This window comes from Falco peregrinus, chromosome 12 (genome assembly GCF_023634155.1).
Source record: "Falco peregrinus isolate bFalPer1 chromosome 12, bFalPer1.pri, whole genome shotgun sequence".
In the NCBI taxonomy this organism is placed as follows: Eukaryota; Metazoa; Chordata; class Aves; order Falconiformes; family Falconidae; genus Falco; species Falco peregrinus.
Genome location: NC_073732.1, coordinates 30,010,195 through 30,036,368, shown reverse-complemented (window position 1 = coordinate 30,036,368; position 26,174 = coordinate 30,010,195). Strand labels below are relative to the sequence as shown.

The window sequence follows — 26,174 nt, the reverse complement described above, 5'->3', positions numbered from 1 at the left end:
CACCGATGGCTTAATGCTCTCACTTGTATTAATAATGAAAACCACAGACATCTTGTCTGGAAGAATCCTGTTTGAACCCAAGCTGTAGATGTCTGTCGGTGTTTTGGCTGGAACCTGCAAAACCTTCCTTAGGAATTGATTTAAATCAGGAATAATTCTGAATGTAAGAAAGGCTTGCTCACTCACTGCTTTGGAAACTCACAACAGTTCAACTTCAAAAGAGCAGAATCTACACCCGCCTCTGTTGAGACTTTACTACCATGAAAACAGTCTATGGAACAATGTGGGATTGGACAAAGGCCCTAATTCTGCAGATTCCAAGGTCCTTTCTAGGCAAAGCATAGCAGATCATCTGAGTGTACAGTCAAGCAACACAGGTCCCATCATGTGATACCCGATTTATTTCTCTGCATGCCTAAAAACACCTGAAGGTTGAGCAGGGACATGGACTCTGCTATAGACACATCAAGAACCTCTGCACTGGAAAAAGGCCTCTGCAAGCACTCTTTCCTCAAAGAGTAATTTCACATCACTAGTTTCCCCTCAAAATTTGCACAAACTCTGGACTGGGATATCTGCATCAGAACCTTGTGTGTCTGGCAATGAAACAAAGTCGATCTACATGCCAGACAGACAACGCTTCCCTACCTTTGCCTTGTTAGGTTGACTGACTATGCACAAGCAGGAACTAGTTTGTCCCTTGCTGCCTCCTATTAATAACACCACCTAGGTTTAGCTACTTGCTGCTCAATTGTGGCTGAGGAGGCAGAACAATTCCAGAGTGAAAGCGCAGCAGCACTGGATACAGCTGGTTAGCCTACCACACTTTCAGATTACCATAGAAAGGAAAGGGCAAACAAGAAGGAAAAGTATAGCTTAGACATGCACATTAAAAAAACATAGTCTTTTTTTTTTTTTTTTTCAAAAATCTAAAGATTTCCTCAAGTTTATTCTGGAGAGTCCAGACAAAGGGCCATAAAGATGGCCCTCTAGCGGAGCAGCTATTTCACCGTAGAAGGTTATCAGCTTGGAATAAGTTAACATGATTTTAGTTCAAGAGTCAACCTCCAGTACACAGCTTTGATCTCTTTTAAGCACAACAATATATACACGCATCACATCACATACAAGCAGTGAAGGGGCATCCAGCCGTATGTAGGTATACAATGCTGCACTGAATGCCACACTTTTACCGTAGGGACGAAGTAAGGTGAGAACTAGGGAAGAGGCCTTTGAAAATACTGATGAACCTTAACATGTTCAGTTTGACAGCTACTCTCTCCACAGTTTCACTTCAGGCCAATAGCATTTATAGCCCAGCTGATAACAAGGTTTAAATCATAAATGGTGAACAGTGTAAAAGAACATAGCTAGGTGGCCTTCTAGTGATACCAGTTCGTTGTTTTTGAATACCTGTTATAATTAAATGTAACCATAGAACAACCAACCTGTTCTCTTCTGATGACTTCAAAAATACATGGTTTACAGAACACATGCGCACAGTGTGTTATCACAGGAAGAGTCAGCGATTCCAAGCAAACTGCACATTCTTCATCTGAACCAGAGCTCAGAACCAACTTCATTTTCCTCACTAACGTCTCATGCAGTTCTTCAGGAATTTTATTATCTGCAAATAGAGAAAGGAACTTAAAAACAGATTTCCATACGGGAAACACTCTGAGCTGACACACATGAGAGTTCCATTGTTCAAAATGCGATTAGGACAGCTTATACACAATGAGGACATAGCCTACAATGTATAAAGAAACAACCTGCCAAATAGTAGGTCAGAATTTTCTGTAGTATTTCAACGCTTATTAAGAATAATCTTACTTGGAAAGATGGTAATTAGAACTCAAAGAATCTTGACTACATACTCAGTGATAAGTACACTGTTAAAGAAAATGTATTTTGAATTAAGAAATTTAAAGTGCTGAAGCTGCTAAGTGGCAGAACCAGGCCTCGTCCCTAGTGTAGCCTTAATCCAAGGCTGGTTTAAAACCCAGTCCAGTTAGTCCGTGGGAGAACAACAGATGATCAATTTGTGTACATAGCTGCTCTCAGAAACACAGGTGTTTCTAGAAAAATTAGTAGATGTGAATAGGAACTGCTTGTTCAAAGACTAAGCGTGCTTGAAGGAGTATGTGAGTTAAAGCTGGCAGAAAGAAGATCAAGATCCGAGGAGGAGCCTGGAACTGAGGCAGAGCTGGAAGAGAGGAGATGAATCACCTGGGACAGAGTCAGGTGATGGATTCGCAGAACTGACAGGACCAAAGGAAACTCCTAAAAACTTCAGACGTTGACTAATGGTTTGATAAGCGTATATAAGCTGAGCTGCATGGTTCTCTGCCACTCACTGGGGTGGTGGCCCGGCTCTGAGTTGTGATTGAAGCAAGCCCAGTGGTACCCACGTCTGTGTGGATTTCTCCTTTAATACACATGTGCGGCACAATGCCTAATGGGAACAAGCAATTTTCATATAACAGCTGTTCAGTAGTAACACTACAGAGATGACACTATTTATAGTTAAGATTGCTTTATTTTTTAAGTAAAGAAATTAAAGACATACTTACTAGTTACTAATTAATTTCTAAATAACTACTGAACGACTATCCAATCATTTCTCCATCCTGTATTTTTCAGGAAAATAAATGAATATCTTCTAAAAAAGGTTCTGACCATATCTTATCCATCTTTCAGTTTCCTGAAAAGTCACACCTATACCAATGGCATCTCAAAATAGGATTTTTCAAAATATTCAATTTGAGAATTCTCAAGTTTAGAGTATTTCAAACAGACTATACTTTCTTCTGAAAGAAATGCATATAATTTTTAACACTATGTGGCTGTACAGTTCTGGCTTGTCAAAAATAAAATTTCACCCTCCTTTCAGTCCTCTGTGTCCACCCTCCCTTACAGCCATAACAAAGTCAACAGGTCCCTATTCTGCTGAAGAGGCAATGGTTCTGCTGACATGGCTACCAATTTCCAGCCATTCCCCAAAGCTCCTCTACATCTTGTCTCCTGAGGCAAAGAAAAAGATTTGCTGTAAAAGCACTTCCGCAAATTATTACAACAACAGATACACTGCTTTTTAACAAGCTTCTTGATTTTGGCTCTGCTGAGGTCCTCTTTTGGTCATTTCTGTATGGGTTGTCAAAGCTTATTAACTCCTACTTCTAGCTTTCATAACTACTCATACTTCATCGCTTTTATTCTTATTTGAGTATGTGATCGCTTTTATTCTTATTTGAGTATGTGCTCAATTATCCACTTCTCAAACATATTCAAATATATTTTGGTACAAAAAAACCCCACAAGGTAACAAAGCTAAAAGTTCAATAATCCAAACTGAAAAGAGGGAAGTGGAAGCTAGAAAGCTTGGAAAACACAAACTTGTTTCTGTTCTTGAATACAAAGTGCAAGTCCTGTTTTTGGAAACACAGAAACCAAAAGCATTCACTCACCAGCTGAAAAACTAGAAGATGTATTTATACAAAGACGAGGATGACAACAAAGCTGCCTCAATCTGAGCAGGACACCAAGGATGTCAGCATAGTGAGTTAGTACAGTCCCTTCACTGAAAAATCTGAAAAAGAGTTTGATAGTGTGAAACACTACACCCTGAAGTAACAGATGACATCAAGTGTTCAAGTTTAGCTGTTTGAATGATGTTCTGATTTTTCACTTTCCTGTCCAAATATATTTTCTCAAATACTTTTCTGAAACAAGGTACAAAATTATACCAGTAGAAGAAATGCTAACGTGGTGACAAAAATTAAGGCCGTTCTTTATATATCTGGTATCCCTTTGTGTTTCTCGTAAGGCAGAACTTCTAATATATAGTTCTACAGTAGTCTCTACTCCACTCTTCAGAACTGAAGAAATGCTATGCTAATCTGCAATTATGAGCTAACAGTATACAAACTGACATGCCTGGCTACTCAAGCTAACATAATCAAAACTTCCAAAACACAAGTTTTTTGTATGAAACTTCAGCCTTCAGGATTAAGAAAGGCTTCTACTCACCCGCTAATAGCAGCTTTGCCTTCCTTCTTCACAGACTGATAAATTTGTCTCTCTTCCTCAGTCAGCGTAACATATTGAATAAGTACTCTACGTTCCGGTAACTCCAAAATGGGTTTTCCATTAACTTTACTTGTTTTAGTTCTTCTAAGGGTAATAGTCCTAATCAGAGACTGCAAACGCCTAAAATATATATACAGAAAACATATTACCCAGCTGGGGTTGGGTTGGTTTGTTGTTGGCTGCCCTGCCCCCTGCCCCCCACCCTCCGCACTTCATTGCATAAATACATGTTCTATATAAAATCCGTGCACAGTAGTACAATATAATTTATCAATCAGAAACATTAAATAATTTTAATTATTTAATATTTATTAATTTGAAGTAAAAAATTGAGATAAGCACTGATGACACAAGCATTTCAATTTTATATGTGAAACACTGATTTGTCACACTGCCCAATCACTGCCAGTCATACTTGTTTACAGACACTCTGGGAGCACTCCATACCCAAGTCCTCCTGGAGCTCCCATTGTGACTGGACGTTGAATTGTTCTGTGCCACCACTCTCGATCAGTGAAAGGTTTCAGTTTTAAGAAGGAAATAAGAGACCACAAATCCTTTACAGAATTCTGGATAGGAGTGCCTAAACAGAAAACAAACAAAGACTGTAAAACCTCAAAGAAACAAAAAAATACAATTTTTTAGTCAAAGGTAAAGTTCTGTGCTTTCTCCAAACCATACACAATGGACAAGGTCTCTCAGAAGTAGATTAACGTATCATTAAGTATAATATAGATAATTTTTTAAATTAAAATATTACAAAACATTTAAATATATGAGAAAACTGCAGCTCTCAGTGCCAGGAAGTCTTGGATATTAATCCTTCCATTTCAGCTTCACCAGCAGTGGTTACATCATGATCATCTTTAAATTACAGTTAAGGATCATATACTTGCAAGGTTCCTGGCAGTTTTTAGGATGACTATTATATTTCAAAAAGCTGCTGAGGTTCGGATAAGTATGTAAGAGTGTGAGCTTCCAACCAGACATAACATGCCAGTTCATAGGCAGGTCCCTTTTTACTTGCACTTCCACCAAACCTGTGTATCAAAACTTATTTTAAAATTTGTGTCTACGAACTGAATAAAAAAAAAAAACCAACAAAGAAATCACTCAAGAAAACAAAATAAGAAACAACTAAAGGGGAAAAAAAACCCTTCATCACTGCTCAAAGACAAGTTTAAAAACATTCCAAATGCATCTGATGCAGGCAAGACATTAACTATCTCCCAGAAAAAGCCGAAGTGGAAACACCAAGTGGGAAACACAAGATGGCATTATACTAAGACGATATGCACTGCATATCCTCTGGTGTCAAATTTTTTACCTGTAAGTACCCATCTTCTGTGTGCCTCCAGATTTAAGGCAGCTTTAGTCTGCTGAGCATTTGGATTTCGTATAGTGTGCCCCTCATCCAACACAATTCTCAGCCACTTGACTTTGTGTAAAGGGCTGTCACCTCTGATCTGAAACACAGTGATTTTTAAACCTTTGACTCAAATTAAAATACTTTTATGCAATTTGGATTAAGTAAGCTATTAACAATGCCACAACTAATAATGGATAGTATTTATTCACATCTTATTTATTTATCAGCACAGAAGAATACAACTAAGAATAAGGCATTCCTTCTTTTAGATTTCATTATTCCTGGAAAATCACAAAAATGTTTGGGTTGGAAGGGACCTTAAAGGTCATCTGGTTTCAATCACCTGCCCTGGGCAGGGCCACCTCCCACCAGCCCAGGCTGCTCCCAGCCCCTTCCAGCCTGGCCTTGAGCATTGCCAGGGACAGGGCACCCACAGCTGCTCTGGGCAGCCTGGGCCAGCGCCTCCCACCCTCAGACAAAGAATTTCTTCCTTATATCTAATCTAAATGTACCTTCTTTAGTTCAAAACCATTAGCCCTTGTCCTATTGCCACAGACCCTAACAAAAACTCTGTCCCCATCTGTCTTTCAAGCCCCCTTTAAGTACTGAAAAGCCGCTCTAAGGTCTCCCCAGAGACTTCTCCAGGTGAACAACCCCAACCCTCTCAACCTGTCTACATAGGAGAGGTGCTCCAGCCCTCTGATCATCTTCATGCCCCTCCTCTGGACTTGCTCCAACAGGTCCATGTCCTCCTTATATTACTAGTCTTCTCATACTTGAGTATGAGGACTGAACTACAGCAAAAATAAGCTAAGCTTGAAAAGAAGAAAGGCTTCAAAGACAAGAGATATGGAAAATGGATAAGAGAGCATATTAGAAGTTTATACTGTATTTAAAGATTTATCTTCAGGCTTTTAAAATGGCTGGACTTTCTATGGAAACATCACTTCACAAATACATCTCATGCAATGAGCCACTTGGTTGCAGCCCACATGCAACAAGAACTATGGAATTGTGGTTTTATATACAACACATTCTTTGAATTAGCTAGGGCAAGGCAGAAATGGGAGCCTCATGCCACTGAGATTTGGGGAGATTTACATACTTGCCATCCTCTTCTATCCTTAAAAGGTTCTTCCTTAAGCTGTCATAATGGCAGCCAAATAATTTTCTCTACGGGAGAAATTTTCTCAATAAAAAACTCCCTTTGTTACCACAGTGAACCTGTAAGAAAGCATGTAAAGCAAAACTACAGCTATAACCTTTTTATTGCCTACCAGAACAGCACTTGAATATACTGTCATCATTAGCCCAAACACCGGGAGTCTTGAACAGTATAATTTACTTACTCCATAATCAGTAGCTAAGGTGTTATATGTTGTCAGTACAATGTCTTGTTCTGAAAGAACTGATGGGTCTTTGCTACGGTCAGAACCATAATGAACATAAATATTTACATGAAAATCTTGATGGATATGTTGTTCAAATTCGTCCTAAAAGAAAAGTTGTCAAAAGTCATCCAAAAGGTAGTGTTACATGGTTGTCAGAATAACGTTCCTGTAAATTGCCTTAACTAAAAACCACTTCCTCTAGCTCTGTGACATTCTACATCCACTTACACAACAAAAGCAATTTGAATTGGGGTTTCTTTTTACCTCTCCAGCCAGGTGAGAAGAGGGACCAGAAGCAGTCACCTCAGTCATTAGTAACAGACACAGTATCACATTCTGATGACTCTAGCTCTACTTCTTGCACAGTATTAATTCACATCTGGATGGTATACGCACTTCAAAATTCACTGTTCCTCCCAAACTATAATGGAAGAGCTTTTGTTTTTTCACTTTCTACGTTCATCTCCTCTTTGTTTATTCTTTCATTGTTTATTCACAGCTTCTTCCCCTTACTGGGCTAACTACCTAAGTTTTAACATAAATGACATGACAATTATCAAAGTATTAATTTTAAAACCAGTGTTTATATTCCCCACATTTGTTCTGCGAAGCACTCAGCATACAGTAATCTCAACAGCTGTTGAGAATAAAAAAAAAATAAATAAATCAACAATTTGATTTCTGAAGCACCAGGCTCAATTTTTTTTTTACATACTTAATTTGGTTTTGAATTGATAAAGTGCTTTTTTTTAACACCATTTGAAGTTTCCCAGTTATACGATTATAATGTTTTACCAACAGTCTAAGATTGTTTCCTTTTCTTTCTAATATTCTAACCACAAGACAGCAAAAACTTCCAAATAAAACACACCTTGAAAGTTAAAGATATCCCCTTAACATTTGTATTCAAAGTGTCATTAAAACCAAACAAATTTAACTAATGCAGAGACAGAGCTAGAAGGGCCCTTCAGTCTGTTCACCCTAGCAGACCTACTCCCACAAATCACCAACAGGATTGCCAAAACACTGAACACCTCTAGTAAATGCAATGTCACATGAATTATCACTAGAGTACAGTATTTTAATCTGAGCATGCAGTAAGAAGGACCTGTCTCCTCCACCTTCCTCAAATGGTTTAAAAACAGTTAAATCACACAAGTTCCGAAAGTGCCAAATCTGCTTAGTCAAAAGCTGGGAATGGAAAGTGAACTCACTCCATCTGACAGTGGTGAACTCACTGCTCATGGAACCACGTTCTCATTATAATACTACTCCAGTTTCTAAAGGTCTATCAAATTACCCTCCCTTGTGAAAACAGCTTTGTTTCATGAAAAAGGCCTTTTACTACCATGACAGACTACAGGGAATACTATTTCTACAGCATCATAATAATCAACATGTATCCCATTTACACACTAAAGCAGCTTAGCACTTACAATCCAACTGCTTAAAACAGACAGCGGGCATACGATCAGTGTTGCTCTGGGGCCATCATCAGAGTATTTCTTCTTAACTGACTGAAAGCTAGCGATACCTGAGAAAACAGAAGTCATATTTAGTGGCGTAACAGTTCACTTCAAAGCAAAGTAGAAGCTTAAGAAACTTGTGGTTCCCTGAAGTCCTTTCTGAACTTCTTCACCTGCACAGCATCAAAGCAATTTACAAAGATTTCAGCTTAAGTCAAATACGTATAATGCTTCAACTTCAAAAAACTCCGAAATTAATATTACCTGTTTAACCCTTCATTACCTTTTCTCTTTGTTTGTCTTTTTAAACAAGTAGATGAAGGTAGAAGGCCTGTGTCTTCTTGGATAACACAGGAAGTTGCTGCAAAAAGCCAGACAAACAGATTTTTCACACCATGCAGAATATGTGTGTGCATTTATTTTTATGACATGTTTCATAGAAGTCAAACCTGTTAACCAGATTACTTCTGCTCTCCAATACAATAATGTAGAGTATATCAAGCTGGAAGGGACCCATAAGGAGCATCAGGGCCAACTCCCTGCTCCTCACAGGACTACCTAAAACTAAACCAGATGGCTAGAAGAATTGTCCAGACACTCCTTGAACTCTGACAGGCATGTGTGCAGAAATATAGTATCTTATACATCTATTGCAGGTTATGAATCTTCAGAGGAATGTAGTTTACCAGTCATTTAAAAAAAAAAAAAAAAAGTTTAGCACCGGTTTCATGCCAAGTACTTTAAACCTAAAAACTGCTTACTCCGGAGTACCTGTAGCCCTTCATTTTTTTCCCATGCAAAATACTTAGTTCAGTAAGTGACGTGCATTCTTGCCTCTTCACGATCACATTTCAGGTATTTACCACAAAAGATGGACTTGTTTTTTTGAATTTGTTTTTCCAACCCTAGTGTCCTGACAACAAGTCTATGTCAAATTCTAAAAAACTTAGCAATTCTGTTTTTCACCATCCATTTGACCTGCTCATAGCTTGTTACACCACCACTCATTCTGCTAAGGAAACAAACCACAAACACTAACACCTAAAATACTGCTTTTCCATTCAGTAATTTCTAAAGTTTTCTGCTTACAGTTTTGGTTCAATAAAAAAAACAAAAAAACCCCAAAAAACCAAACAAACAAACAAAAAAACCCCCAAAACCTCAAACCACCAACAATAAAACCCCAAGGAATTTAGTTAATTACTTTTCCAGTTAATTAGAAATTCTTTCCAGTTTGGCTTCAGAAAGGAAGACACCAGGTGTCACAGTAACCAAATAATAATAATAAAAAAATATTCCTTGCAGCTTACTTTCTGTTTGTTGCAGTAGCCATTCTTCGGACTCTCCCAAGTCACTGCTTCCTGAATATCTGCGTTTCTTGGCTTTATCTCTAAGATATTATCATTAAGAAAAAAAAACAAAACAAAAGCAATGCACAACATCACTGCTTGAATTTACATATTAAATCTCAATAGCATAAAGCAAATAAACTTCATATTGCAAATAAGATACTACTGTGATTTGAAAATCTTCTCCTTAGAAGGGTTAGAGAAAGGGAAAACACGGAACACAGAGATGCAGGGTGAATGACAACTCATAAAACTTGGTACAGATTATCACTGAAGTTCACACCAATTATAAGAGGCGGCTAGTGTGTACTGAAAAGGTTCAAACACATTAGTAAGCTTCACAACTTCAACAGCTCAAAGCTGTCTGTCCGAAGCATGGCTGCAAAGTATTTCTTAACCACTTCAAAACCCAGCTGCTACTACAATAAAGATTACTTCACAGCCAGGTTCTTAGATGCCACACAGATGGTACTAGACACCTTTACTACTGAAGGGGACACCTAAGAATGTAGTCACGCAAGCAACATAGAATAAGTCAATGCTTTTTCAATATATTCCAAAGTGCAACACAGATAGAGAACACATGATAAATCTAAGCAGAAGTATAGCATACTGAAAGGTGAGAAGAGAGCAGGAACACTTTTTAGGCTATGGTTAATCATAACCAAATGCCATTATTTTTACTCAAAATCTATGTAGCAAACCAACCATACAAAAAAGACTATTCCAGCTATCTACCTTTTTGGAAGACAACTTGAGTATTCCAACAGAGTAGTTTCAAGCTTCTTTACTTTAGAAACTCCAGGCTCCATCACATTGCTAGAGTCTTCATAAAGAAGAAATCAGTATTTATGAAAAACATGCATTGTCTTCAACTTGGTTATTGAACATGGGCAATTTGATCACGTACAAACCTTCTTTACAACAACTTTAGTTCTGCATAGGACAAGTACTACTGATACTGCAGCCACAAATGAAAATACTCTTAAAACAATCCTGAATATTTACAAAGTCATAAAATGTGTACTGAGACTGCAGGTAGTCAAAACCAAACTGTCAGGAAAAGAAGAAAAACTGATGTAAGCATTGTACTGTTAACAGTAAGGGTAAAGTTCTATAAATTAGTTTTAAATAATGCTAAATGGTAAAGGGTTGGGTTTTTTTTACAAGTCAAACCTTACTTATTAATGATTTCTGCATAAACTAAAAATAGTAACAGCAACATTAACAGAAAAAATGTGGTAACATCACAGATGGAGGGCTGGGGGAGTCATGGGGGACAGTTTTGTTGGGTTTTGTTAAGGTCTTCTATCAAGTAGCGAACAAAACATCACCTCTGTGCTCTGCCAATAATAGCATATCAGAGGCAAATGCGAAAAAGAAAACAAATTAGTACAACAGATATCAAAACTGAAAGCAACAGCACTTGCAGAGTTTGCTTGACGCAGAAAGAAAATGCTTGACACTCTGGGAAAAAAAATAATAATACAAAATCTTGGATGCTGCTAGGCATTTCAGCTTTTCTGGTGACACTCATACTGACCCCCATGAAAGTCTGCATTTTCTCCCTTTCAGAGTACTAATAATAATAACTGTCACCAGAGGCAGTTCATACTAATGTGTTCTCCCTGTATCAGTCCCTTTCATGTCTTTTGTGCTATTAGTCAGGCCATCTGTATTAAAATTCCTTGCATGGGAGGACAGCAAGGGAAAGTTACTGCAAGAAAACTCCAAGCCCCATCCATTTCTTTGGTCATTTTCAAGAGCATGAGTTACAAGACTTAGTAACAGCAAGTATAATTTTTCATATACATCTGTAAATTCCCCTGATACAAACTGAAAACTGCAGGTGTGAAAAAATCCTTCTAAATGCTTGGTATTTGCTCATTACTTAAAAGTATTTTAAAAAAATCCCAAAACTTAATACAAAACCTAATTACAATTTAACTACTAATGTTTACTGTTTAAACAAGATTCTAACAGAAGCATAAGTGCTCCTGTTTTACCTACAAGGAAGGAAAAGGGCAAGCACAATGAACGCAGAATCCCACTTCCTGGATGCAGTAACTTTCCTGGCAGGATGTAGCTTTCTCACAAGGCACTTAAACTTCTCATATGTCAACTGAAACATCTTTATAAAGGTACGCTTCAAATTCTTCTCTGAGATACTTAGTTTAAACTGTCAAGAGTTTGTGAAGACTAGCACTGAACACAGACTAAGAGTACCCCAGGGAATAACATTAACTATCACACAAATATTACTGGACTTTTCATAGTTCGCTGTTACCTTTACATAGTCTGCGTCCAACGTTGTTCATGGTGTTAGTACCAGATACCTATTGAGGAATGGAAACTTTTGTACTTTAATGTAGTAACTGGAAAAAAATGCCAATAACATTATTACACAAATCTGACCAGTGATTAATTACTGCTCTGAAACATGACAGACTTGTTCAGTGGCAAGTCAGACAGTCACTTAAAGGTGCTTAAAAATCTATACAAAAAGCTATACTTTTTTTTCAGTAGCCACATACAGAGTTCAAATGAAACTGTCAAGAGGCAGAAGGAAACTCAGTCTACACAGCTGCCCTAGAAAGAAAACAGACAAATAACATTCCCCAGCTGACATTCTGAGGTCAAACACACAGCATTGTTTTGGTAAATTTAAACAAGAATGGTAAAACGAAACAAAACCTCCAGCATTAATACTGTCAGGGAATACTTATATAATAAATCACTTAATCCTATCATTATTTAGTTTATTTCATCATCTTGAAAATCATGTCATTACAAAAGCAAAAAGCACTTGAACTACACCACACAAGGAGAGTTTGCACATTGGTATTAGTTCACTAGTTGCAGTTTCCCCTCCTCTCCATTTCAAGTATTTGGCAACAATACAAACTGAGATTTATTTATGTACTTCATACCAAGGTGCTCTGCTTGCTATTTTGGTTGTTTCAGGCACTTCCTTCAAACCACACAGGGACTATGTATGCACACCCCCAGAAAAAAACACCACTTCTATTTGTGCAGTCACAATTTGCCTATAGGAGAAATTTATAATAACTTTATGCCTTCATAAATTCTTCCTTGGGAGTATACCTAAGTATACACTCCTAAGATAACAGAGTCTACAGCTCAGTTATATACTCTCAAGTAACACAGTTCACCTACCTTCAACTAACCTACCCCATTCTTCCTCTTATTTGGTGTACTCGAGTAAGTGTCATGGTTTAACCTGGCCGGCACTCAAGCACCATGTAGCCGCTCACTCACCCCCCCCTCCCCCAGAGGGATGGGGAGGAAGATCGGAAAGGAATGTAAAATTCAGGGGTTGAGAGAAGAACAATTTAATAGGTAAAGCAAAAGCCGCACACACAAGCAAAGCAAAGCAAGGAATTCATTCACTGCTTTCCATAGGCAGGCAGGTGCTCAGCCATCCCCAGGAAAGCAGGGCTCCATCACGCGTAACGGTTACTCAGGAAGACAAACACCATAACGCCAAATGTCCCTCCCTTCCTCCTCCTTCTTCCCCCAGTTTATACACTCAGCACGACGTCCCATGGTATGGAATACCTCTTTGGCTGGTTTGGGTCAGCTGTCCTGGCTGTGTCCCCTTCCAGCTTCCCGTGCCCCTCCAGCCTCTCACTGGCAGGGCCCAAGGAACCTACAAATCCTTGATTTAGTATAAACATCACCCAGCAACAACTAAAAACATCAGTGTCCTATCAACATTGTTCTCACACCAAATGCAAATCACAGGACTGCATCAGCTACTAAGAAGAAAATTAATTCTATCCCAGCTGAAACCAGGACAGTACATTTTTCTACAAAACGTACAGAAAGTTCACCATAAAGAAAGTTACTAGCCACAGGTTTTTTGATGAACCACTCTATTAACTCTGTTAAAACAATCTTTTTCTTTCATCTCACCTCATAAAACTTATCACTTGTGATCTTTTCAACAGGAAGAGGCTTGCCATCTTGAAAATTTGTGAGAATCAATGCAATAGTAGTGAGCGTTTTCCCCTGTGTAACAGAAAAGAATCCCGTACTTTCCACAGGTTAAAATGAACCAAATGACCAACCAACCAAGAACCACACACATGTTATTTACAAAAAAAACAAACACCAAAACATTAAAGCTTGGTAAGTATTATTACCAGTCCCATATCATCAGCCAGTATTCCTCCAAGAACATTTTCAGGTCGCTGCTTTTCTGCAAAATTTGTAAGTATATTGTAATAGAAGTTACTTCTCTCTTCCCAAAACGGTGGCAAATCATTACTGTTCTCACGTGAAACCATCCAGGCTAAAGCCTGCTTCTGGTGGGGAAGCAAGGGCGTGCCAACAGCCTGCAAATTAAAGAGCGACGTTATACACTATTCTCATATTAAATATGATGTTCCATTTTTGCAAGATTTTTTTAATAAAGTCCTTTATATCTACTGAAGTTTTTTCAATTCAAGCATCCCTTGTGCCCAGACAAAGCTGAATATGCATCTAGATGTTTAAGTATTTGTATTTTTAAAGAAAATGGTTTCTAGCTTAAGAAATACCTCTGCTCCTTCCATTTCACAAGTTTTATCATCTTCCTTCAGATCCTCAAACAATTTGTCAAATTCACTTTTAAGCTGCATAAATGAACACAAAAAAATTAATTAAAATGATTGCAATTAAAAATAACCTCGCTAAATAATCAATGACCCTATTAAATCACAACTACCTGTCATATGGTAATCAGTACAGATGGGTCTACAACTTTAGACTTGATTTACTGGAATATGTTTGTTAGCTACTGCTATATAAAAATTAAGTTCAGTTTTTCCAAGACAAACACAGGCCAATACAAGCAGAGGCTTGAGAAGGGATGGCTAAATATATTCACATCCTTGTGCAACACTCACTGAAGTAACTATTTCACTCTAATTTGAACGAGCAAACAAAAAGCAAAACCAAAACCAAATCACCACCCAAGCCTTCACATATCACCCTGGGCCAAATCTGAAGATAAAAGTCTGGAAGTCTGACTTTACTTTCATTTGAGAACTTAACATACTTGTTATCTGGTAAAGCACTGGGACAGAAAAAAGAAAACACACCACCACAACAACATAAAAAAAAATAAATCACTGACCAATCCAAATCTCCCAAAATTACACAGGACCCAAGGCTGTCACAGCTAAACCACCTGCTTACAGATAAAAAAAATGAAAAAGTTCAAAAGTTGAAGATCACTTCAAAGTGAATCTGTCATTTTGAAAGGAAAAAATAAAAGCAAGGGACTTCAACTTCACAAGCACTCTTTTATTAATGGAAAAGTTAAAGGTGCCCACTAATAAAATTCCAACTTCCAGGTGTTTTTAGTATGAAATGCAAACCTGGTTAGTCGTCAACTGCACAGCAGCATGAACCGGAGCATTGTAACTTGGACCAGCTCTCCCAGAAATCCACTTTGATCCAAAACCACATTCTGAACCTACTTGCCATTAAAAAGACAGTATTTTGAAACACAGCAGTATAACAACTTCCCAATCTCAGCCTTCACTGGCTCATGAGTAGCCATGATGACCAGATTGTGGGCTATAAGACAGTCTCTTTCATCATTTGTCTTTTAGCCTCGATTTATCCTTTACTTTGAATGGGCCACAAAGGCTTTCCACAAAGCTTTGCAAGGCTCACAGGCAATGAGCTATGGGTTGGGATCCTTCGAGATGGCAACCATGTTTCTTAAAAATTGTTGTGTTATATGAAATTTGAATTGGTAACAGCATGATGACTGGTTACACAAAATGTTTTTTTACTCCAAACTCATCTTCTGTCAACTATGTGCAATAGAACCTCTAAGATAAAAGCTGAAATCTTGCTATGTGTACAACAGATCTATCCCTTGCCAAGCATTTATTTCTGTATGCATCCTTACACCCAACTACCACTGCTTCAACAAAGCCTGGTTCCAGGAGCACAGATGCTTTTTTTGTGAGGCTGGTTCTGCAAAGCATCAGGTCTGCTGAGCTTATTTGTTCAGAGACATCTCATCTTTATTTGCTCACACCTCACTAGTCAGAGACACATCTTAGGATCTCCTAAAAGGCAGCACTGTCTCTGAAACCTTCACCCTATGAAAGGATTTAACCTGTTTTGTTAAAAAAACCCCTTTTTTTCACGTCTCGAGAAATGCAGGGCATCATTAGAGATTTAGGGAACTTACAGTTCACACTGTATTTCTGAGGTTGCTCAAATGATTCTCCAGTTGGTGGGAGGTAACATAAAAGATAGGACACAAAAGTATACTTCTTATGCAGTTTAAAATTAATAGCTGTGGCCTCTGCATTTTTCCCCAACTAAGCTAAAAAAATGACTAAAAAAATCACTTTGTGAATGACAAGATTATGACAAGGATTAAGCCCTTAAATGTTTCATGCAAAATGGCAACTTGAATCTGAATATTTTAAAAAGGAAAAAACCCCAAAACTTCAAGACTTACCTTTCAGGGGGAGAGCCAATTTAAATCCGTGCCTTTTCAGCTGATCTAGCACTATTTCCTTGTTTTCTTCTCTTCCCCAAAAGCTCATTTGTACAGGCATGGTAAAGGCATTTTTTGCTCCATAAGGGACAACCCTGATAAAAGGCAGGAAAACACCACACAGCAGTAATCTTCTAATCACTTGATTTTTTTATAATAAGCCTTGTTATTTATTCAGCAAAAAGTGTCCCAAAGTGCTTATTTTCATCAAAACCCAGAAGGTTCCAGATAGGTGTTAGTACTCATACTGCATAAACCTTTTATACAAACCACCACATGCAGTTAATCTAAGAGTTCCACTACAATCTTTAAGGAATTTGGTCTTACTGTCGTCTCTACATTTTAACTTAAATGGGAAAGAATGAACTATACGCAAGTAATTCAACAGAAGAATAGAAGAGTCTGAAAACATGAAGCTTTAATCATATTACTAAGAGCTGTCACTTCTGTCAAAAGAGAACACTTACAAATAGTTCTCAGAATCTGCAAGCGTAGCAACAAAAAATGTTTCCATTATTTATATTCATAGAACCAAAAGCATAATCTTCACACTTACCCTTCAACTACTGCTAGTTTGTTGTCCATAATGCCTGCCAATGCTGCCGCTAGTTCTTTTTTTATATGGCCTACTTGGTCTCCGTTCACATTATTTACTTTCACTGCATTTTTATCATAAGGATTATTGGGCTCCCTCTGAAGTGCAACCATTTCATTGTTATTAACCTAACAAAGTAAAACAAACAAATGTCAAAACACATTCATTTAGTTGCAAATTATTTGCAGAAATATTTAATGTGCCATTTACTTAAGTATTGTGAAGCTTAATTTAGTACAGCATTCTGATCAGTCAAATTGCCTAGTGTTTATTCAAAATACCTAAAGTGTTACAGAAAGGCTACCTGACAGATGTCAACGATTGCAAAACAATTCCTGAGAGCAAGAACTACCTTCAACTAACACATTTTGTAAGGGAACAGACATCCCTTTTTGTCAATGTAAAGAGTTCTAAGACCTATCTAATTTCTTGTTTTCAGTCACTTTCACTTGCCTTATGTGGGTGAGCAGCTACCAATTAAGTAACCCAGATTTGAAAGCTTGCTACTTCAATCAAATTTTGATTTAAAGTTTTACATTAAGTATTACCCATGAAGGATGCTGAATATAGCGGCGGGGAGGCAGGGCAGATTATTAAAACTGTACGTGGTCAAAAGTTCTAGGAACTTTTGCAATTTAATTAAATGTATTTTTTCTGAAGTTGACAACAACTTTTTCTCCTGCTTTATAACTTATCATGCACTTACAATCCCCGTGTAGTATCGTAACCCAACAACACTTCCTCGCAAAGTTCCATAAAGGATAGCCATGTCTGTGTCCTCCTCTGTTCCGTAAGTGTCACCTACAGAGAGGAAGTCTTCCAATCCAAGACTGGAGTAAAAGTCCGAAGAGGAAGAAAGGGAATATTTTCTCTCTCCTCTGCAGATGTTATACTGAGAGCCTCCTCTTGCATAATCTCTGCAGAAACGCAAATTGTGAAATATTTAATAACAATAATAATCATAATCACTGAATTATTATTTCCTTGTAATGTATTTTACCCCTTTATATAAGACTACCTATAAACAGCAGTTTTACAATTTTATTCAGGTAATATTTACCTGGAAACATTGAAACGAAGTTTTACATTAGGAGAAAACTTTGTCTGCCATTTTTTAACCCCAAATGAATTAGTTTAAGCCAATTACAGCAGAGTTGACAACTTAAGGGACTAAACTATGGTATTTGTGCATTCCACCCTACCTTCCCTCACAGGATTGTATTTGTCAACAACCATAAGAATTCTCCAGATGTAGTTATATCTCAAATTATAGCTGGCACAGAAAAACTCAATGTATTTTCTCAAGACCAATTTTCCTCATCTAAGAAGACAGTTAAAAAAAAAAGATATTCTGTAAATTATTAACTCTCTGTAACTTCCTGCCTATGCCCACAAAGGTTGAAAGGCTAAAATAAGCTGTTCCCTACATGTTTATTAAGCCTGACTTCACATCCTCACCTCTGCTATTAGTAGTTACAATGAACTTCAGAGATAATCAGTAACTCCAGCCCAACCCAGGTAATGACACCATGTATCTCTAATGCGAACTTCCCTAGGCCAGGCTCCTGTTTGGTGAAGGCATGTGCCCAGTAACCCACGTTATTATTGCACACTAGCAGATGGAAACATCTCTGGCCATGCTGGAGTGAAGATTGACATACTGGCAGTTGTTTTAACAGTAAAATCTCAATAGAGTTTCAACTGATACATAATTACCATGTCCTTTGGTGAATCCCAAAACTACCCTACTGTCTTGCTGGATTAATGTGAGAGTACTGCCAATTAAATAATTAGTTTCCATTGCCTAGTTGCTCAAAGCTTGGCATAGTAAGCTCTGGATTCCTTCGCGAGTGATATCTGAAGCTAGGGCCCACTCGCCGCCCCGCGCCCCGGCGGGACAGGGCAGCCGCCCGAGAGGCGCCCCGCCGGGCCGACTGCCGAGGGGCCCACCAGAAGCCATTTTGGTACTGCCCCGCGGAAGAGCTCTCCGGGAGCCCTGCTAGAGGCCACATGCGCGAACAGCTTTGGCACCCACAGAGGCGAGGACAAGGCCAGGACGGCGGCGGCCCCGAGTCTCTATGACAACCACCCCAGTTGGGCCCGCCGCCCGCCAGCACCTCGCCGCCCGCGGGGCCCGCCGCGAGCCGGCCGAGCGCAGGCGGGACCCGCCGCGATGCAGAGCCTGCCGCCGCCACACCCCCCACCGTCTCACTTGAGCAGCCTCCGCGACATGGCGGCAGCTGGGCCCCCGCGGCCCGCAAGGCGCAGCGAGCGCTTCCCGGCCGCGAACCCGCGCTCCGCAGCCCGCACCGGCGATGCCAATCCCTGCCAGGGACGCCGTAGGCGCTGGCCAATGAAGACGCGGGGCGCCAGGAAGAGACCGCTTCTGCTTCGCCCCTCCCCGGGCGGCAGCAGCATCCTCCGCCGCAGTGACCCGCCGCGGGCTCCCGGCCCTGCCGGCACCGCGCGCAGCCTTCCTCAGACAAGTGGTAGCGTTAAAACAGTCCGTTTAGAGCGGTAGAGAACCGTTAACCGCAAGTTACAGACAATGCCGTGTTTACGACCTTGCAAAGACGCCAAGAAGGCGAAAGAAGGCGCAAAAGGCAGCGCGGGAGGGTGTCGGGGGTCATTTCCGGGAAGTGTGTCTCGTCAGAAGAACCTGACTGGGGAAGTAGTGTCTAGCACGCTGAACAAGGTAACGCGGGTGGTAGACCACCTCAAGCAGAAATTATATGTTGTTGAGAATCGCTGAAGTACCTACATGTGGACTCATCCATCACTGCCGAGGTCAGTGATAATTATTAAGCATTTAATAAAAGCCTTTTGCAGGACAGCCTTTTTTGCCAAATACTTTCACGTCACTTAAGTGAAACCACTCAAGTTTCCTACAGCTTCTCAAAAACTGCAACCAAATGACCTATAATTTAAGTCACATACTTGCTGTAACCAACAACAGATGAGGAAAATAAGATGTTTTCTTCTTCATAGGCCTACTATTAATAATAATAAGTTTTAAAAGCTTCCTTTGCTATAAACTGAATGCTTTCACTCCATTAACTGAAAAGTCACCGAGGCAGCCACTGTTACCCATTGAAAGAAGTGTTTTGCCAAAGGGACTTACCAGTTCCTAGATAATTCTGGATACTAGACGAAAGAAAATGATACCTTTTTATCTAAAGGTGCAGGTTAATTAAAAAAAACAACAAACAAAAAGAAAAAAGAAAAAAAACACAACAAAAGGAAACCAAATCCCTGCTTTTCAATTACTTAACCCTAAAGCTTTGCCAGGCAAGGATAGAGATGATCATCAGAGCAAGCTGTCCCAGCATTACAATCTGACGTATCTGCTGTATAAATTCACTGGCTTATAATAGACTTGCCAGACTAACTGTCGGAGACAAAGGCAGTAAAAGAAAACCCAAATTGTTAGATTGATTTTTGACAGAATTTTCTTCTACGTGAACAGGTCATTTCTCCACTTTACATTTCTACAGATATTGCCATAACTCCTAGATAGTTTTAAAACTGACTTCTTATATCTTTTAGAAGCCAATTTGAACTTCCGTCTACAGATAACTTTCAAACAGAAGTGTAGTTTTCTAGGCAAGACCCTGTTTTTCATTAAATTACTGACACATTCTCTACAGACGCAGTGGTTCAAGATGGGAGCTTAAAATCTGTCTGTGTACCTGTTCTGGTCAGTGCAAATTTTGCAAGTCACAAATACTGAAATAAAACTTCTACTATAGCTTTTACAATTAAAGCTATATTTTTACAAGGAAAATTATAATCACACAGGATTCTAGGAAACTATTAATAATTAGGCTTCTGAGAAAAATTACGATAAAACATTCTCCCATAAGGATCTGCACATTCATTAAACCCAGAAGTGACAAACTGAGGTCATTCACAGTAATTTTCGAAAAGAAGCTCTTTGCAAACTGTACTGTTCCTAACTCTTAAGCAATGCATATGGCAGACTGGAGGGAATCCTACTCTTGAGCAAGCCAGGAGACCTAGCAAGTAGTCCAACACTGAGATTCCAACATCCACAGGTTCATGAAAACCTACAACAGAGAATGTTTTGCAGTCCTAAGACTTGCAGTTCACTGCTCTCTCTCTTTCACACATAACGGATATTTACGATTGCTACACGTTTGAACGGGAACAATTTTAAGTATCAAAAGCCTTCCAGAAACAAATACTTTTCTTTACTCATTTATACTGTTTACTATCCCCATACTGTTTCTTTATACTCCCCACCCCCTCTCATTATTTTTCTTCTTCCATACAAAGCCTGTGAGATTTTTGTAATCTCCTGAAGACACCAGAAACACAGATTTGGTCATCTATAAATAGCATATTTTAGTGTGATTATTTTCCAATCTGATATGGTTAATACAGCTGAGGACACAAAGATCAGCACACACCATACCCTATAAAAGGTTAGGTATAGCAGCTTATATCCTATGTTTTCACATGGTCTGTATTTTCTGCATCAGGACTTCAGTATCTCCAGACAAAAACATCTGGCAGCGATGGCATTATCAAGTCCTTTCAGATTTTTTTTCTAAGGGACTCTTGAAGAATAGATGAAAAATGCTGAATACACAGTCCCTCTTAGAGGCTCTACACTACAGCCGCTATTTTGGAGAATTTACTTTCTCAGACTCGTTTCCTAAAGTGAAAGGAGTGGTCTACAATGATGCCTCCTTGCCTTTCTCTCCTTGACGCTCAGCATTTTTTCCGTCATTACCATTAGATGGCAATGCTGCATAGGCCTATTTTTTTTCTCTTCTGTGCCAGTCATTGCTATTATGAGTGGAATAACTGCCTTTTAATAAAGGTTTATATCCACGAAGAGTCAAGGTGCAAGACCTTCCTGACCTGTCAGACTAGAGTAGTAAAGATGTACAAGAAATTCTGTAACTAAGAGTATATAAAGCAGTTTGGGATGTATAAAAGCACAGTAGGAAGAGTTGAACAGAGTCACATCAGTTAGTGGTAAATAGATAGAGTTAAATTTAAGTGTTATCTCAGCATATATCTGCACAACTATTTCCAGCAGAGAATAGAATTAATGGCCCCACAGAAGTTTTGCAAGTGAAACATGGAACATAGCTTTGTGCAGAATTCTAAACACCAAAGTTCATGAGAATGAAGTTTGATCAGCTTTAGTTAGGCAGTTACAGGCACAAAAAATGTGACTTATGAAAAGCCTGAGAGCTTGGCTTACCTAACATACTAAGACAAAGATTGAGAAATTGGGCATGATTGACTTTTATACATAACAGAGCAAACCACAGAGAGGAAAAGGATTATAACCCAACCAAAATTGTTCACAAGCACAGATGGTTGTTGTGAATACTCATACATACCTGAATACATACAGACCAGAAAAAAATAGAAAAGATACCAACATGAATAGCTGGGTTCTAGATAACCCTTCCAGAACAAATGAGACCAAAATAAAAGGTTATCAATTTATAATTTATAATAGCAATTCTGTTGCATAGCTTCCTCTGTCAGCAGGGAACTGTGCTCAAAAAGTCCGCATCAGTGACATACCAGTAAATGTAAGAAAATTAGTCGTAGAAGAATGGCTGCAGAAGCATGGCCTTAGAATCTCTGAAGATCTGCACAATCCAGGCCTGGTATTAGAATAGGCCTGTAATCAGAATTGTGCTGAAGAAGTTAACAAGAAAGGTAGCCTTGAGCTATTCTTGAATCCTGAGACCAAGTAATTATGTTGTGCCAACAGGCCGTGGCTGTAGGAAGCTACAGCTGCTGGGAAAGCAGGTGCAGGGCCAAGAAAGATAGGGAGCAGTATGGGAATATAGGGAGTAACAAACTACAAGGCTGAAGCATAACAACACAATGAGCTACATGGATAGAATGCTTATTTTAGTCATGATAATTAGGGGTGTGAGAACCGCGCGCGCTTAGAGACTAATAACCAATTATATTTTTGCTTTATGAATATGCATGTGTTTCGATTCTATATAAGTAGTGTTAGAAACTAATAAAGTTGAGCAAGATGCATAACTCATATTGAGCGTCTTCTTGACTCCGGTGAACCCTTCTCCCAACAATTAGTAAATCCCTGCAGTTTGATGATGGAGCTCTTGCTTTCCTGGGGATGGCTGAGCACCTGCCTGCCTATGGAAAGCAGTGAATGAATTCCTTGCTTTGCTTGCACGCGAGGCTTTTGCTTTACCTATTAAATTGTTCTTCTCTCAACCCTTGAATTTACATTCCTTTCCGATCCTCCTCCCCATCCCTCTGGGGGAGGGGGGAGTGAGCTTGTGGCTGCATGGTGCATGAGTGCTGGCTGGGGTTAAACCACGGCAGAGACCTAATATAATAAGGGCATAAAGTTTTATTCTAATACGAAGTCTGTCATCCTTTACTACTCCTGTGTATTTCAGGATTCAAACACACACACATGTAGAATTCAGATGCAAATGCACACTGAGCACATCTCTCTCAGATGTAAGCATCAAAAGAAAAACAGGAACACTGAAGTTAAGGGCACTATCACTTTCAGAAATGTGTATGTATTGACTTGCTATATTTTGATTATACAAAGACAATGCTGTCTAAAAAACCTCAAGGTATTGTCCCTTCAAAGCTTGTTTGCTATCCTGCAGGCACTGAGGGGCCAGTCCAAAAGTGGCTACCTTTGAAGTATTATCTATCTGTTATATATACTGAAAACCACCATCTTTTAAAGTCACCTCCATAACTTCTTCAGAAAAGCTATTCTCAGAGAGATCTGCAAGATGATACTTGATTGTTTTCATATAATCCAATGCAATTTTATAGGGATACATTTTTATACCAGTATATGAAAAGTATTAAAACTTAAATTATTAAGTATCCTTATACTATTAAATCAAGTATATGAAAAGCAGAATATAAAGAAACCTTAATTTTAGTAGGTTATTCATAAAAAGAAGACCCCAAAGATAAGAAGTATGAACTGTTCATAGGCAAATATGTCCCCCCCCATCTTTTTTTGTGTTACAAACTAAATACAGGATTGCATTCAGCTCAAGGATTGTTTCAAGACTTCCCAGCACTGTAGGCAACCTATCATTTTCATTGTGTCCTTTCCAGAAAAAGGAAAGGGATGGAGCAGGGACAAAAAGTGATGGTGATAAGCCTAGGAGACTCAGGCTAGTTGCCCCAAAGGAAAGACGATTCAAAGGAAAGATACAACTGCTGTTGCTGCTGAGTGGTGCTGTCTTTGTCTCAGAAAGGGCTTCTGCCCAACAGCTGATTCTCCTATGGTTTTCCAGGCTTTAAATGACTTAAGCTAGGAATTTGTGCAAGAAAGCACCAACACGTAAAGCTTGCCCTTCTAATGAAATGCTTCTGTAAAATAGTTCAAGCACAGATGCAGGTTTTTTCCACTCTCAAGAGAAATATAGCAACTTATGTACTTCAAAATGGAGTTACAAGTCACACAAGAAAAAGCAATGGTCATGTGAATGTAAATCAGCATAAAGAAGTAGGCACAATAATGAGCCTAGCACCTTTAAAAATGAGGACAATAAGTAAAAATAAACAAGTAAACAAAACCCCCAAACCAAAATGGGCCAATTTTCAAATTACTTTGGTGTTTGTTTCTCAAACTGCATCTTAAACAGACTCCTTAGTCACTTCAGTCCTAAAGATAAGCTTCACCAACCAAGAAACACCAACATCACTCACAGAATCAAATTCTCTTTTATCATGGCAATCTTCATTACAGGCCTAGGCCTTTCAGAATAATCAACCTGTACACCTGTCTCTTAAAACTCTGCTGTTCTGGGCTTTAAGCTAACTGTAAGGCTAAAGCCAAATTTCAACCATATAACTAGGTCATAGGTCTCCAATTCAATATTCCATAGGGGTATTGACCCCATAAAACAGAAATTTAAAATGGTAAAAATGCTCTTGTTGGATTCTTGAGTACAGCTGGGAAGGAATCTATTTAGTAAGAATATGGCCATATTTGCACCAGCTCCTGGGTATAAACTGCATTTCTAAAAAGGTAAAAAAAAAAAATCAGAACAATAGCAGGAACTGGCCATTAACCTTGGTTTTAAGTTGCTTCACTCCCTCAGATGTAGCTTTTAATGCAATTGGTTGTAAACTATGGAAAGCCTTGTATACAAATTGCATAAAACTTGCATTGGAACAACTGAAATCTCATAGAAAAATACTCTAGCTTTAATCTTAAATAAAACACCAACAACACAACACTACCGAGTTTTGTAGTTTCTCTTGAAAGGTTTTATTTTCTCCCAAAACTACAGATACATACCTTCTATTTTGCAGAAAAACAGAACTTAACTACTCCCAATAATCCAAAAATCAAGCCTTGTGGGCAGACCTGAAACAGAGAATGTCTTCTGCTCAGCACAGCTGGTTTTTTTACACACAGAGCAAGGATACAATTTACAGGAATAGAATGTGATAAGGCTGATATTTATAACACATATAATTTATTTCCCCCGTTTCAAATTTGAGGCAGCTCTCTTTAAAATGAAGTTTTCTTTCCAACTTTCATTCGCTCTGTCATAAAGATAATAATCTTGACTATTTCTATTGTACAAAGTCATTAATAAGCTATGCTCAAGAAAAAAGAAAAAAGGGGGTGGGTGTGTCTAAAAAAAGGACTATTTGATTGTAGTATCTTCCTGTCCAATCTTGTCCAGAAGTACACGGAAAAAAATGAAGGCTTCTAGCTACATTTCTTTCTGTGCAATTTCTGTCGCCATGTTAACTGCCTGTGGCAGAACTAATGTTACAGAAAATAATCTCTGCTGCTAGTCAAAAAAATTCATAGAGCTTTTGCTGCATTTTGTGGATCCAATCTCCTGCTCCAGCTTCATGTACCCAGCAGGAAAATCCTCCATGCAGGAATGCTGCATGGGGAGCACCGCAGGAGGTACGCTGACCACTGGAAAAGATGTAAGTTTTGACAGGAAGGCAAAGGGGAAAGAACCTTGCCTGTGGCATGGCTGCTCCTGAAAGCAGATAAGGGTGCTCACTTCAGCTTCGAACATCTAGCTGCACCTAACGGCTACCAGCCTTTTTCTCGCGAAAACATTTCCAGGCTGGCCGAGGCCACCCCTCCCTCCCGGACAGCCGCCTTCCCGCCGCCTCCGCGCTTTACCGGAGCAGGCGGCAACCATCACCCCACGTGGGGAGAAGAGTGCCCTCGGCTAATCAGCACTCTCCGCTCGCCTCCAGGCCGGCCCGGGAACAGCCAATGAGAAGCCAGCACGCGAGAGCGCGGGGCTCGAGGCGATTAGCCGTCGACAGTTGGGGCTGTAGGTCCGGCGGCGGTGGCTGTGGCGCGGTTTGAGCACCTTCGCTTAGCCAGCAGCCATGGT

At 39.2% G+C, this 26,174-nt stretch overlaps 1 protein-coding gene across 5 annotated transcripts in view; it reads right to left on the bottom strand.

Annotated features, from left to right (window-relative positions):
• The window catches only part of HLTF (helicase like transcription factor), a 35,284-nt gene extending 9,132 nt beyond the window's left edge, over nucleotides 1–26,152 (bottom strand). For 2 of the 5 annotated variants that reach the window (XM_055816825.1, XM_055816826.1), the window contains exons 1-19: nucleotides 19,001–26,152; nucleotides 17,495–17,705; nucleotides 16,750–16,916; nucleotides 16,155–16,288; nucleotides 15,049–15,149; nucleotides 14,227–14,301; nucleotides 13,831–14,022; nucleotides 13,601–13,696; nucleotides 11,952–12,000; nucleotides 10,403–10,490; nucleotides 9,626–9,705; nucleotides 8,599–8,676; nucleotides 8,286–8,383; nucleotides 6,808–6,951; nucleotides 5,417–5,555; nucleotides 4,537–4,672; nucleotides 4,030–4,209; nucleotides 3,468–3,589; nucleotides 1,449–1,627 (exon numbers count right to left, since the gene is read on the bottom strand). In XM_055816825.1, coding sequence (XP_055672800.1) covers nucleotides 1,449–1,627; nucleotides 3,468–3,589; nucleotides 4,030–4,209; nucleotides 4,537–4,672; nucleotides 5,417–5,555; nucleotides 6,808–6,951; nucleotides 8,286–8,383; nucleotides 8,599–8,676; nucleotides 9,626–9,705; nucleotides 10,403–10,490; nucleotides 11,952–12,000; nucleotides 13,601–13,696; nucleotides 13,831–14,022; nucleotides 14,227–14,301; nucleotides 15,049–15,149; nucleotides 16,155–16,288; nucleotides 16,750–16,916; nucleotides 17,495–17,705; nucleotides 19,001–19,206 — 2,475 coding nt within the window. In that variant the 5' untranslated portion in view covers nucleotides 19,207–26,152. The remainder of the gene's footprint in view (nucleotides 1–1,448; nucleotides 1,628–3,467; nucleotides 3,590–4,029; nucleotides 4,210–4,536; nucleotides 4,673–5,416; nucleotides 5,556–6,807; nucleotides 6,952–8,285; nucleotides 8,384–8,598; nucleotides 8,677–9,625; nucleotides 9,706–10,402; nucleotides 10,491–11,951; nucleotides 12,001–13,600; nucleotides 13,697–13,830; nucleotides 14,023–14,226; nucleotides 14,302–15,048; nucleotides 15,150–16,154; nucleotides 16,289–16,749; nucleotides 16,917–17,494; nucleotides 17,706–19,000) is intronic. The other 3 variants (XM_055816824.1, XM_055816822.1, XM_055816823.1) reach the window with 2 other exon arrangements.
• Nucleotides 26,153–26,174: the final 22 nt, after the last annotated feature.